The sequence below is a fragment of the Dermacentor albipictus genome, chromosome 1 (genome assembly GCF_038994185.2).
Source record: "Dermacentor albipictus isolate Rhodes 1998 colony chromosome 1, USDA_Dalb.pri_finalv2, whole genome shotgun sequence".
NCBI lineage: Eukaryota > Metazoa > Arthropoda > Arachnida > Ixodida > Ixodidae > Dermacentor > Dermacentor albipictus.
The window spans coordinates 105,079,459-105,093,783 of NC_091821.1; the positions used below are offsets into that span (position 1 = coordinate 105,079,459).

Sequence of the window (14,325 nt, forward strand, 5' to 3'; positions counted from 1 at the left end):
TGACACTCGCTTTCAAAGTTGATAGTGTTCTTGATGTTCACGACACACTATGGACAAACGCACATGCGCACATGGTGCATGCGCCATATCTCAGTTTGGTGCCACGTGCCCTGAGCGTCACTTGTGGTTCAGAACAGCGGGACTCTTTCTCGAAAGCTCGGACACTCCCCGTGGGGCCAACCCGTCTCTCGTGGTGCACAGGCGACCCTGTCCGAGGACTGCTGGTCAGTCTTGCGCTACAAATGTGCCATACTATGTCAGTGTCACAAGGGCAGTGTCGGTGGTTATTCAGCTTTATCCCTTTTTGAACTTTTCCGGGCATTGCGAATTGCATAGTGCCGCAGCCGAATCAGTGAATTAATTGTCACTGCTGTAAATTATATTTAACGGCACAAAAACATGCACCACACAGAGAACACGACACACAGAAGCGCCTTGTGTGTGTCGTTTTCTCTGCATGGTACCTGTTTTCGCGCCGTTAGAGATAATGCACCGTAAACCGCACCAGTTGCCCTGCAACAAGTAATTTTAATTGGAATTAACTCGATCTCAGGTTGAGTGAGCCGACCACGGAATTTTCTTTCAATCTTTCCAAATGAGATCGATCAATTCAATCGTGACATTCTCATCATGATGATGATTATGATGATGATAAGTTTTATTGGCATCCGCGCTGAAACGGGGTGGTGACAGGGTGGTGTTCACCTAGCCTGCTTGAGTTAATCGGGTATTATATGCAGGCATTGTAGTCTAGCGTATTTCCTATCTCTCCTTGATCTTCTCTCTCCTCATTAAAACTTATGTCTCCATACAGGGTGTCCCAGCTAATGTTAGCCAAGCTCTTAAAAATAATATATAGAATATACGAGCATGCAACCAATGGTATCCTGTCCCCAGTGACCTACTCCACCAGGAGGATTGTTTTCATATTTGCACCATAGGTAATTGCATGCGATTAATTAACGAATATTTTAATTACTGAGTTGAGAAGGCGGATTTTGATAGAAAAGTAATAATTGTGTTTTAAAACACCCGATTCAGTTGCTGTCAGTGTGCTTTGGCTCGGGTAAATATTTGTCCGCGTTTTAAAGATCACGCGTGAAATATGAAGCGATCCTACTCGGAAGAATTAACTCTGTCCTCAATGCACTTGTCCCACTCCTCAATGCCGCTGCGCACTGCATGGACTTTGCACGTAACGCGGAGAAGGCAGCTTGCAGTTCGCGGTGACCAACGCCAATACCTATGCCTCATCGCCACTTTCACGTGCCCCCACCCCCGAGCGAGGCAATATAGAGTTCATTCTTCCGAGTAACGCCTGGGACCGCTGATGTTGCGGCGCGCGAGCGCGCATTCATGCGGCTATTTTCATATTTCGAAACGTTTTCTATATAATGCGGGATCAATAATTACGCGAGACATAGCACACTCAAAACAACTGAATCGGTTGTTTTAAAACACAATTATTACTTTTCTATAAAAATTCGGCGCCCTCATTTCAGTTAATAACAAGTTCGTTTATCAATCTCATCTAATTCTCGATATTTCAGTTACGGAAAAAAAATCCTGGTGCTTCGGTACGTCGCTGCTGACAGAATACCGTTGGTTGCGTCCTCGTATATTCTATATTTTATTTTTCAAGAGCTTCGATAACGTTAGCTGAGACACCCTGTATTGTGCAGTTATCTATGCGCGCAACGATTCCGGCTCTATCAGTCTCTTGCCTTTTTTTTCGCCGATACTCTAAACTTCTCTTCCTTATTTTGACTTTGACCAGTTAATGCTTCCATCTGATTAGAACCTCAGTGCTTCTGGACGGTAGACGTTCCGTGTATCACGAGTATGATACGCCCTCATGCGCATACAAAGCGCTATTTATATTTGTTTTGTTTCTGTTTTGTGTTTGTTCTCGTTGCTGTTTTTTTTTCGTCCATTTGGCGCCGGTTAACCACACTGTTATATTCGGAACAGGCTCGCACAAAACGAAAGCGGCATGAAAACTATCGCCAAGTGTCAATACAGCTGCTTCATAAAAATCGGTTCGTGACAGTGGATTTCTGCTCAAGTGACCACCAGTACCTTGTTTTATAGCGAGAGAGAGAACAAATCGCTTCTACACTAAGACACCGCTGTAAGTAACCATGCATTGAATTAGTGTCTACTTTAGCAAGGACGTAGATGAACAAGATCAAAAGGGAGGGTAGGGGGGACAGTCGACTCACTTTTATGAGCGCTGGTATTGACAATTCACTGAGTGCTCGCTCAAAATTCATTCACCGCTAGCAAAAAAAAAAAAGTAAAAGATGCCGCTGCGTTTACGGCAACTTCACTGCGAAATTCCTAGTTTACCGCATTGCGTCCTGGGATTCGCGCACTCAAATTGCCGCCGTTATGGCACAAACCCAAGATGACCGTCATCGAAAACAGACCTACCATCTGGAGGATACGCCTTCTATTCCGAAGTAGTGCTACGAGCCATCAACCTCGCTATCGAGTGAGTCCTCAAAGGCCCCAAAATAGTTAAAAAGCACGTCAAGAAGATCACGATGAACTCTAACAACTTCCCAGCCTTTTGCGCCATTCTCACTCTTCCCAAGCTGAGAAACACGGGGCATGCGTTCAAGAACGGGTGTTGCATGATCACAGACCGAAAGGATGTAAGAGGTTGGGTTAAATGGGTTCCATCAGGTCAGGTTAACGCAAACGACACGGGACCGTCCACGACCTGGCTTCTTCCCGCCGCTCGTGGCGATCCCCCGCACTGCGCCACAGCCCAGAGGAAGCAAGAAGAAAATGAAAACAACCTTCGAGTACAGACCCCTCTGCCCCCTTGATCATCATAATCACCACCACCACCATCATCGTCATCAGCCTATTTTAATGTCCACTGCCAGGATGAAGGCCTCTACCTGCGATTACCCCTCTCTTGCGCTAGCTGATTCCAACTTGCGCCTGCAAATTTCTTAATTTCATCACCTCACCTAGTTTTCTGCCATCCTCGAATGCGCTTCCCTTCCCTTGGCACTCATTCTGTAATTCTAATGGTCCACCTACGCATTAGATGGCCTTCCCAGCGCAATTTTTCCTCTTAATGTCAACTAGAATATCGGCTATCCCTGTTTGCTCTATGACACACACCTCTCTCTTCATGTCTCTTAAAGTTATGTTTAACATTCTTCGTTTCATTGATCTTTGCGCGGTCCTTAACTTGTTCTCGAGCTTCTTTGTTAACTTCCAAGATTCTACCCCATATGTTAGCACCGGCAAAATGCAATGACTCTACAGTTTTCAATGACAGTGGTAAGCTCCCACTCAGGATTTCGTAATGCCTACCGTATGCACTCCAACCCATTTCTATTCTGTAAATTTCCTTTCCGTGATCGGAGTCTCGTGTGAGTAATTGACCTACATAAACATACTCCTGCGTATACTCTACGTGCTGACTAGTGATCCTGAATTCTTGTTCCCTTTCCAGTCTATTCAACAATACCTTTGTCTTCTGAATATCAATCTTCAACTCCATTCTCACACTTTCTTGGTTAAGGTCCTCAATCATATGTTGTAATTTGTTCCCAGTATTTTCTTCGTTCCCAATTTTTCTTCAACTGCGAGGCTTTCCTTTCGAAGAAGCCGTATGGGTTTCCTTTGTAGCAATTGCTACGATTGGGTGGATGTCTCATTTTTCCTTAATTAATCGTTCCCAGTGTTGCTGAACAGGAGAATATCATCTGCAAACCGAAGGTTGCTGAGATATTCGCTGTTGATTCTCACTCCTAAGCTTTCCCTGTCTAATAGTTTGAATACTTCCAAGCATGCAGTGAATAGCATTGCAGTAATTGTGTCGCCTTGCTTGACCCCTTTCTTTATAGGCATTTTTTTTTACTTCTCTTAGGGTGAACAAATGTAGTTGTGGAATCTTTGTACATATTTACGCAGACGCTTCCTGCACTGCTTGATTACGTAATGCATCTATGAAAGCTAGTACCTCTACTGAATCAAATGCTTTTTCATAATCTATGAAAGCCATATATTGCATAGATTGCATGTACTCCGCAAATTTCATGATTACCTGATAGATGACCTGAATGTGATCTATTGTAGAATATACCTTCCTGAAGCCAGCCGAAATGTGTTGCCCTGAATCTATAGGATATTATCTTGGTGAATATTTTATACGATACTGAAAGCAAACTAATGCGCCTACAATTCTTCAATTCTTTAAAGCCTCCCTTCTTTGGATTAGTATAATGTTGGCATTCTTCCAGCTGACTTGAAGTCGTGAGGCGTCGCGTATAGAGGGCACCAAGCTTTTCAAGCACAATATCTCCTCCATCTTCGACTAAATCGACTGTTATTCCATCTTCTCATGCCGCTTTCCCCCGGTTCATGTATTGCAAGGCCCTTCTATAGCTTCATCACCCCCCCCCCCCCTAGTGTGTATCCTATTCATCACTACTTCGAATGAAGGTAGTGTGGCTGCCATGGGCCGTCAGTGCAGGTTAGTATAGAATTCTTCTGCTGCTTTTACTACACTATCAAAATTGGTGATTACGTTATCCTTCTTATCTTTTAGCGCATACATCTTGACTTGTACCATGCCGTTTTCTTCTCACTAATTTTATCCTGCGGCCATTTTTTACTGCTTCCTTAAACTTTTCACGTTATAATTTCGAATAGCACTTACGTACTTTCTTCTTCTTGATGAGTTTTGACAGTTCAGCGAATTCTATCTGATCTCTTGAAGGGGAGTACGGTAGCGCGATTAAAAGACGGGACAAAAGAAGACACATAGAGACACACACAGCGCTGTGTCTTCTTTTGTCTCGTCTTTTAATCGCGCGACCGTACTCCCCTTGAAGATGCATTACCAACAAGCCCACATTGCAACCCTCGTGATTTCTTGAGTGGAACACTTTCATGCTTTGTCGTTTCTTTGTTAGGTCCTTTGTTACTTGGGATAGCATACCTGTACTGGTTGCCTTGATGCCTTACCTCCCACTTCAATTGCTGCTTCTGAAACCAGCTTAGCTACGCTTTCATTTATTATCTGGATCTCATCTTCAGCTCTCTGTTCTAAAACTGCATATTTGTTTGCAAGCACCAGCCTGAATTGGTCTGCTTTTAGCCTTACTACGTCTAGGTTGGCCTGTTTCTTCTTGACTAATTTTACTTGATAATGTTATACGCTAAAGACACCTCGTGAAGCCCAATTCACTGTCACAAGCGCGTGAACTGGCATCTCAATCAATCAAGACGTGGTAGCAAAATGGTAGTACAGTTCACTGCGCAAAAGAAAGAAAGGTTCCCCAACACCACAAAACACGCATTACAGCAATTGCTCCGCAGATAAGGCTCGTACCATAAGCATCTCATATGACAGTGTGAAGGACTGGAAGAGACCAGAAAGAAGCCCCTTCCTCCGGCAGTGGCCACATACGAAGGTTGGATTTGCAAGAATGAGACAGCTCATCCTTGCACCGTGGAGGTTTGCATGCGAGGGCTCTACATTGTGACAATGTGACATACTAAGAACACACTCCACGAGGACCAAGTTGTCTTCAGTTTTAAACAATCGATTATCTATATTTTGAGCATGCATATATCATGCGCCATGCGGTAAGGGGTTAAAGCCCACAATTGTTTTATAGTCTGTCACCTTCTTAAAAATTAGTGGTCCTTCGAAGAAAACATCAGGAATATGAAAATTGAAGGCGTACTGGGTCGCAGCAGCTAGCACATTTCTAGCAAATAGAAATTTGAAAACCCTAAATACGCACACGAAAGAAAGGAAAACAGACGCAGCCGCGTATGTCTCCTAAGATGTGAAGCAGTTAATTGGACGTCCAATCCCCTTTTACACAATACCTACTTCGGGCAGCATTGATGATTCGCATCAGAAAGAATGCTGTTTTGGCCGCATGCACAGGTTTTGCGAAAGCATCCATGCTGATAGTCACGGACACTGTCCTGCAGCGCAGCAACAGGCTGCAAGGAGGAGGGGGCAGCAGTTGCGGACGCCTTGTTTTGACAGCCGTTCCAGCGATGGGAGCGAGCAGAGATGTGACCCCATTCGGGACCTCCCATATAAAGGCCCCGAACGGCTTCCGCCGCGCCAGTCTTTCAGCATGTCATCGTGCGGCGCGCTCCTCGTGGTCCTGGCACTCATTGCGGCGACGAACGCAGGGCCCTGCGGTGAGTGTTGCCGTCGAACAAACCTCGCGGGGCACGCGAACTACACGCAGGATTCACACTCTGTGGTCAGCACGTTCTCTGAACGACTGGCAGTCTCGGCGAATTCCCCGCGTTGCGTTCCATCACACGCTGCGCTGACCAGCAAAGTGTTATACGCGGACTAAAACTGCACCGTGGGCGAGTTGTTAACGCTTACTCTACCATTTGCGGCGCCGTTTTTTGTCCAGTTTGCCTAAGGGTACCTTCAGATTAGAGTCACACAATGGCATATTGAGACCAATGGAGTCACGAGCTCCGACCAGTCAATATAAATAGAGCGTTTCAGCATATGGTGTTACCGTTTTACACTTACCGCCCCTGACTGGCACCCAGCTGGATGCGGGGCGTCAGCGGTTGAGTCAGAACGGTAGCATTATGCTGAAACGCTCTTAAGTGCTGGCCAAAGGTTTGTCCCTTCACCCATACCTCTGCCGCCTGCCCTTTGGGCTGCTGCTGTGTGAACGAGAAAGAAAAAAAAAATAGCACAGACTTGTTTAGTGCGTACATTTCGCTTGGCAACTGCAATCCGCTGCCTTCTACTTTTCTTTTATTTTTTGTTCCCCCTGCTAGCTTGTGTCAACTACTTTCCTGCCTTAAAGAATTACAATAATGAAAGCCAACGTCGCTGCGCTCAACGCCTTGTCTTGGAGACGTCTCCCAGTCGCATCCACGAGAGAGCGTAGTCACATTTTATGCGCGATGTATGCGAGTCATCCACATGAGTTTGCCTACAGCATATGCGGGGAAATTGGCCGCGCCGATAGCCACCGTGAGGCGAAATTGTGCATATGGAATAGGACCAGCCACAAGAATGTATAAAATTTGCTGCGCTTAGGTCTGAAACCGAGCTACTTGGCGCGGCAACAAGCACACACACACAGCTAGTGCTGTGTGTGTATGATCTTGCCACCCGCGTGTCCCGTCTTTTGCAATGTTCCCTTCAACGACGTATAAAATATCTGCAGGAAGAAGAAAATTACCACTAGTATCGCGCTTTTAATTCGTGCAATGATATGCAGTGATATGCTGTGCAGCGCATGATGTGTTTGAAAACTGCATTTTACAGGAAATGATGAAGACCCAGACCGTGCCAGATTTTGGTCTTGCTTCGCAAGGAAGCTGACCGCAACGGTAATGCATGTTGCTTTATAGTTCTCAGTCCTGCCGTCAAAAATCCTACCTCTCATCCGCTGCCTCTTAACATATTTTTACTAAGGTGCCTGACGTCATCATGGTCACTGTATACTTAACAACCACTGAAGTCAGTATAGAGACACTGAAAAATTAGTGTTTTCTTTTGTTAATTTAAAGTGGAGAATTAATTTTGCGTTTTCAAATATTCAAAATAAAGAGAGCTGTACAAAAGTGCATCAAAAGTCGACACGTCATTAACGAGATCCGAACTCACAACCTACGCATGTTCGGTGCGGCATGGCATGCTAAAGTTGTGGGTTCGAATAACTGCAGCGTCCATGTTGTCCTTTCTTCCACTTTTCTCTTGTTCTCTTTGTTACGAATATTAACAAATGCGGAATTAACGTTCTACAACAAATTCGAAAAAAGAAACATACTTCAAATCCCCAGTGCTCGTTTTAGCTTTGCGTACTGGCTTCTGTGATAAACATCTTTCTTAAATTGAGCCTCCACGTTGCCGTGATTGTTCTCGAATTATGTCGCAACAGGATGTATTCGCTCAAATGGATAGGTCGGGGAAACTAATGTACACATGAAAAGTGCTTCTATTTTAAAGTTTTAAATACAGAATAAAATTAGCTGTAAAACACTTCATAGCAGTAAAGGCGTATATACATATATAAATATCGAACTGCGTATTATATATATATCATATAGGCATCTGTCACTATATTCGGAAAATAAATGCTCTTTCTTTTTTTGTCGCCACGCATGCTTCGATAGCGTAGCGCCGCAGTACAAACACGAAGTTACAACAATCGCCACTGAGTATCACCAATTCATATTGCGTCATTTCTCGATGCGACCAGAAACTAAGATGAAACACTGTGCTAGCGTCGTGCGTGGATGTTTATTTTCATTAATTTGCAGGAGCAAAACGTCATGATCGACCTCAAAAACGCTTTTTTCCGAAGATCCCAGAAGCAACTCAACTACCAATGGCTCTGCGACCAGCTGTCAATGCCTGCGAGGCGGCGCCAGCAAATGGTTAGTAGGTTGCTATGCCAATGCAGAATGCTTTCATGTTATCAGTTTACACAGCATTGCAGAATAACTTTGGCTGAGCCATTTATTAGCCTCTAACTTGGACGGCTTGCCAAAAGTAGCAAGAAAGTAAACAGCTTTAAAGACGTACGAAAGCGCGACAGAGGAGTTCACAAGTACACCATCGCAATTTTTTAATGATATCGCGCGAGCATCAACGGAATCGACCGCGCGGCACGTCAGCGTCTAATAACGACGAGAAGCGGCTACATTAGCAGCAGTATGCGCAAGCGCGCAAGACATTTTCCACTTCGAATGATGTCTGCTGCGCTGTTCGCTTCAGGCCTTTGTTATCCGCGAGGCCCCACCGCGCACTGCCACAAATAGCCAGGCCATGTAGCCTACAGGCATTCACAATTTCTTTCATCGTTTCTGCAAGACCACCTCGCACGCGCTCCTCAATCTCCTTTCCTTTTACAGAGTATAGTCGTTAGCCCCTAGTTGGTCGGGATTTTTCGTGTCCGCGTGCGTAGCGCTCACAGAAAAATGTGGGCCGATTCCGGAGATTGTGCGGAGGAGCTCACCTGGTTACGCCCACTGCAGGGCAAAGGCCTCTCCCATACTTCTCCAACTATCCCGGTCATGCACTAATTGTGGCCATGTTGTCCCTGCAAACTTCTTAATCTCATCTGCCCAGCTAACTTTCTTCCACCCCCTGCTACACTTCCCTTCCCTTGGAATCCAGTCCGTAACCCTTAATGACCATCGGTTATCTTCCCTCATTACATGTCCTGCCCATGCCCATTTCTTTTTCTTGATTTCAACTAAGATGTCATTAACTCGTGTTTGTTCCCTCACCCAATCTGCTCTTTTCTTATCCCTTAACGTTACACCCATCATAATTATTTCCATAGCTCGTTGCGTCGTCCTCAGTTTAAGTAGAACCCTTTTCGTAAGCCTCCAGGTTTCTGCCCCGTACGTGAGTACTGGTAAGACACAGCTGTTATACACTTTTCTCTTGAGGGATAATGGCAACCTGCTGTTCATGATCTGAGAATGCCTGCCAAACGCAACCCAGCCCATTCTTATTCTTCTGATTATTTCAGTCTCATGACCCGTATCCGCAGTCACTACCTGTCCTAAGTAGATGCATTCCCTTATCACTTCTGTGCCTCGCTACCTATCGTAAACTGCTGTTCTCTTCCGAGAATGTTAAACATTACTTTAGTTTTGTGCAGATTAATTTTTAGACCCACCCTTCTGCTTTGCCTCTCCAGGTCATTGAGCATGCATTGCAGTTGGTCCCCCGAATTCTTTTAGAGCTATCGCTTATCCTTTTCCTCCTCAGCTTAGTGCTTCACTTCCCTTCTACTATCCTGATGCGACCCCCCCCCCCCCATTTCACACCCCTCCCCCATGGCACCGCACTCAGTTCTACGACATAAAAAGCACGAAAAATTGAGGCAACACTAACTGAAACTGCGTTTTACTAATGGCATTTCTGCCTATCTTTTTTCTCTCTCTCTCTCTTTCGTTTTTAGGCTGCTTTTCTGGTGCAGAAATTTAGGGTAAGTATTCTTTCATCGATTTTCCCCCCTTTATATGACGAACAATAAAAGGAAAGAAGAAAGGTATGTCATCTCACGAATTTGAAATAATTCTTGCAGAGTGCACAGAGGGCAGGCAAGGTGAACGAACACTTGGCTTCGTGCGGGCGAACTGTCTACCAAGTCTGATCGATTGAGGAAAACAGCACCAAAGGTTCGTCGGTTTGTATGAATAGGGGCCGTTATCCACAACGCTTTTATTCTGTGGGAACTTTCTATTATTGCGTGGTGCATTCGGTTCTCTCATTCGCTATCACAATTAGCCGGCGACCATTGCCGTGGGAACCGTTCTGGTGAATGAGAGACCTTGTGAGCCAGGGCCCAGTTGCTTTCCTCTTCTCTACCGAGAACCAGATGTCTAGTGAAGCGGCAGACTCTTTTGAAGTAAACTCTTTGTTGCAGAGTCTCCAGCTGGAAGGACAACGTATCACCATAAGGAAGCCGACGAAAGGATTGCTGATCATCAGTGCACCTCACAGACATTCCGTTTTATTTATTCCACAAATTTCGCTCATAACCTGCAAACATCATTGCGGACAGGTTATCGCTGTCTGGAGTAGGTCTGGAATGGCGATGCAACACAGAGCACATCACTGAATGCGATCAGCTATACGTATTGATAACGTTTGTAGATCATTCTCTGTTGGCTTCTGTAAGTAATGAAGATTTTTCACGAGTAAATGACTGGAATGGCACCATTTTCGCACACTTTGGTCATATTGCTCAAGTGTTATGCACTTTTCCGTGCACGCTGTCAACGTCACGCTGAAGACTGAAAGTGAAAGAACGCGAAGAGAAGACAAACTAACCGCGGCGTCACTACGATTTCCAATAAAATTTGGCTCATGGGCTATTTATGAGCAATAAAAGTCATTGTATGAGACTCACCTTATTTCACTTGGCTGCTCATTACAACTTTTCTTGCATCTTGAAAACTATCAGTTTAGAAAACGATGAATACATTTGTACTTTCCGCCTTTTGAGTTTTTTCTGGCAGTTTTAACTTACAGAACTTTCGAAAAAAGAGGAAGAAATCCCGTACCTCTATGAAAAGACTTGCCACAAGAAGCACACATTGTGCAAGTGTTCTCAGTGCCAATACGTCAGACGCCTCAATGTCATCAACCGACCTCTCACCCCTGCCTCATGATCAGATCGTGCCAAAACCACGATCTGATTATGAGGCATGCCGTAGTGGGGGCCTACGGATTAATTTTGACCTCCTGGGGTTCGTTAACGTGCACCCAATGCACGGTATGAGAGCGTTCTTGCATTCGGCCACCATCGGAATGCTTCCGCAGCGGCTGAGATCGAACCTGCGACCTCAGTAGCGCAATGTCATAACCACTGGGCTACTGCGGCGGGTTCTCTCACCACACTTAGTGGAGACTCAAGGGGTAATGATCACAATGAGACATGTAGATGTTTCAATATTCTTCGAAGCTCCAGATTGTCCGCAGACGCCATGCCAATAAATTCCCATGTGCGTGCTTACTTACGATGTTAGCTACTAAGTTTATCTTTAAACGAAAAGCAAATTACTGACTGGTAATCGTGATCTTCGAAGCTCTGCGCATCTCGCTGTCGCCTTGAATGGCAAAAAAAAGAAAATCCGAATAGAATTCCGAAATTTCCGCATAGAATTGAATACGAATATTCGACAAAAAAATTACCTTTAACTATTAAATCAAACATATACTAATTTCTAAACAAGGTGAAATATAAAGTTTGTGTGGGCTTCATCTGATTTTAAAGAATGAGGTTTATTTACGTTATTTCACACATGCATGCAGTGCCGTTCGCAACTGCAAGTCCAATCAACTGAGGACCGTGTAAATGAGAAACGGTCGCTTTAAGTTGTCAGGAGCACCATGAAAATGAAACAATTGAAAACGAAAACTGAACGAGAAAATTGTGATACTGCAGCACCGCATATTGTTTTAAAGGAATGCAAATATGGTGTGATTGGTAAAAAATGAATTGTTTTTCCTAAATTGGGATAACGCAAATTCGTCTTTAGGCTACCTAAAAGCGAGACGTTCTTATTGAATGACTGGAAATTATTCAGCAGAAGTTAGCTGCCCCGTGGTGCTTCTGCACAGCAACCGCGGCTCTCCTGCAGCAAAATTATTCGGAACAGTCCTCACTTGCATAGGCATCTCTCCCTCAAGACTGCCATAAGTGTTTTCACCGCTTATACTCAAACATAATGAAAATTTCAACAAAAAATCCGCCTCCATCCATCCCTGTAAAAGCGGATGTACAGCGAAGCTGTTGCTGACGTTAGACAAGCAGCACCACCACCACAAGCGACGTGTCAAGCGCGCACCCACGTTTGTGGAAGTGCAGCATACATCCTCATTCTTCTAGGTCCTCCGCCGTGCGCAAGGACCTTATTGAACTAATTGAAGTTTTCAAAGTAAATTGTGTCAGAACATTCTTGAGGTACGACTTACACACAAGCTGCAGACATGATAGCTTCGGACTGTAATTCGAATAAACGAGAACACATATTTCTGTTACGCGAAAACTCAGAGACAAAGTCCTTTTCCAGATGCCGTTTGAGGCCTGTCTGAGCGGCCGCAGTCGCTAGATGGCGGTACTGTTTTTGGACAACGTTTGCCATAATGTCGATTATGGTTGCAGCAAACGCTGTGCGACAGATGCAGCGAGCAGAGTGCCCACGCATCAATCAAGGACGGATACATTGTGTGCACATCTACATAACGCGCGCACGCCCGTGTGCGGAATTACAACATACATCCTCATTCTTCTGGGCCCCTGCGCGAAGCGCAAGTGCCTTATTGAACTAAATGAAAGAGAGAAGAGTGAAGGCAAGGAGGTTAAGTAACGACGTGCCTGGTTGGCTACCCTACACTTGGGAAGGGGAAAGGGTAAGAATAGATATGGAGAGAAAAGAAAACTAATTGGATTTTTCAAAGTATATTTCGGCAGAAAATTTGCAAGGTACGACTTACACACAAGCTGCAGAAATTATAGCTTCGCACTGTAATTCGAATATACGAGAAAACATAATTCTGTTACGCGGGAACTCAAAAACAAAGCCCTTTTCCGGCTGCCGTTTCAGGTCTGTAAGAGTGGCCACGGCCCCTAATTGGCGGTACTGTTTTTGGGCGAGCACGAGCCCACGAAAAATCCTGACCAACTAGAGGCTAACAGCTTCGCTGTAAAAAAGAAAAACACAAAAAATTACAGAACAGCCCATCGCACGACGACTGACGACGGTAATGCAATTCGCATTCAAGCAATGTAGTAACACATCGTATTGCTTGTCACGTTTATTTAAAATTTGCAGTGGTCATTCTGAGTCTTCCGTTGCTTCGGCTATATGCGGCATACACTGTCTCCGGTATCAGCTCACTTTGGTATCACACTTCTCTGCCAAGGTTACCCATAAGCATTGCGGCATGACGACAACCGTATGAAGATGACGAAGAAGAAAGTACGTCGATGGGACGACAAATGAGGTGTGAAAACGACGGCATGATAACAATGGAATGACGATGAAAAAATTACTTAAGTTGAACCACAAAGTCCTTATGACGACGGCATGACGACAATGAGATGACAATTTTGAAATTAGCCGATGTTGTGACGATTAACGACGACTGTGTGACGACGGCATGAGGACAATGGGATGGCAACGATGATATAACGACCGCCGGATGACGAACCTCGAATGACGATGACGGTATGATAACGGATGCTTGACAACGACTGTCTGACGACGACGCAATAACGGCCATGGCATAACAATGGCGAGATAATCACGATTGAACGGCGAGAGCGTGATTACGATGTAATGGCGATGAATGAATGGCGTCGATGGAACGACGAAGGCGATATGCCGACATGACGACTATATGACGATGACGACTGTGTGACGACGATGGCGTGACAAGGACGACATGACGACGAAGCTATGACAACAAGTGCACGACGACGACTGTTATGAAGACAATGGGATGACGACGAGTGTATGATGAAGATGGCTCAAATACGACTTTATCACGAGGATTGTACGATGGCGTGACGCCTCTCGAAGGTGTGACAAGAGCCGGATAACAAAGCTAGAGTGACGACGACGGAACGGCCTCAGGATGACGCTATGACAACGAATGCATGGCGATTGTATACGGCGACGATGGCACGACAACGACGGTATGACATGAGTCTGATGACAACGGTAGAATTATGACGTTGCAAAGGCACCGCGACAAAGACAGTGCGCCAGCCCTTGCGCAAAGAAGTAGACCGGGGATGATGATGAACATGTACGCATGAAAAC

At 45.0% G+C, this 14,325-nt stretch overlaps 1 protein-coding gene across 1 annotated transcript; it reads left to right on the forward strand.

Moving 5' to 3' along the window:
• Positions 1-104: 104 nt before the first annotated feature.
• On the forward strand, positions 105-10,774 carry LOC135914183 (uncharacterized). Its single transcript, XM_065446926.2, has 7 exons — positions 105-224; positions 5,974-6,192; positions 7,298-7,362; positions 8,296-8,412; positions 9,951-9,977; positions 10,077-10,170; positions 10,419-10,774. The coding sequence occupies exons 2-6, from the start codon at positions 6,126-6,128 to the stop codon at positions 10,143-10,145; spliced, it is 345 nt and encodes a 114-aa protein (XP_065302998.2). The 5' UTR covers positions 105-224; positions 5,974-6,125; the 3' UTR covers positions 10,146-10,170; positions 10,419-10,774.
• Positions 10,775-14,325: the final 3,551 nt, after the last annotated feature.

Coding starts and splice junctions, on each gene's coding strand:
- LOC135914183 (XM_065446926.2), top strand. CDS start 6,126: ATGTCATCGTGCGGCGCGCTCCTCGTGGTCCTGGCACTCATTGCGGCG. Junction 7,363..8,295: donor CAAGGAAGCTGACCGCAACG/GTAATGCATGTT, acceptor ATTAATTTGCAG/GAGCAAAACGTCATGATCGA. Junction 8,413..9,950: donor CGAGGCGGCGCCAGCAAATG/GTTAGTAGGTTG, acceptor TTTCGTTTTTAG/GCTGCTTTTCTGGTGCAGAA.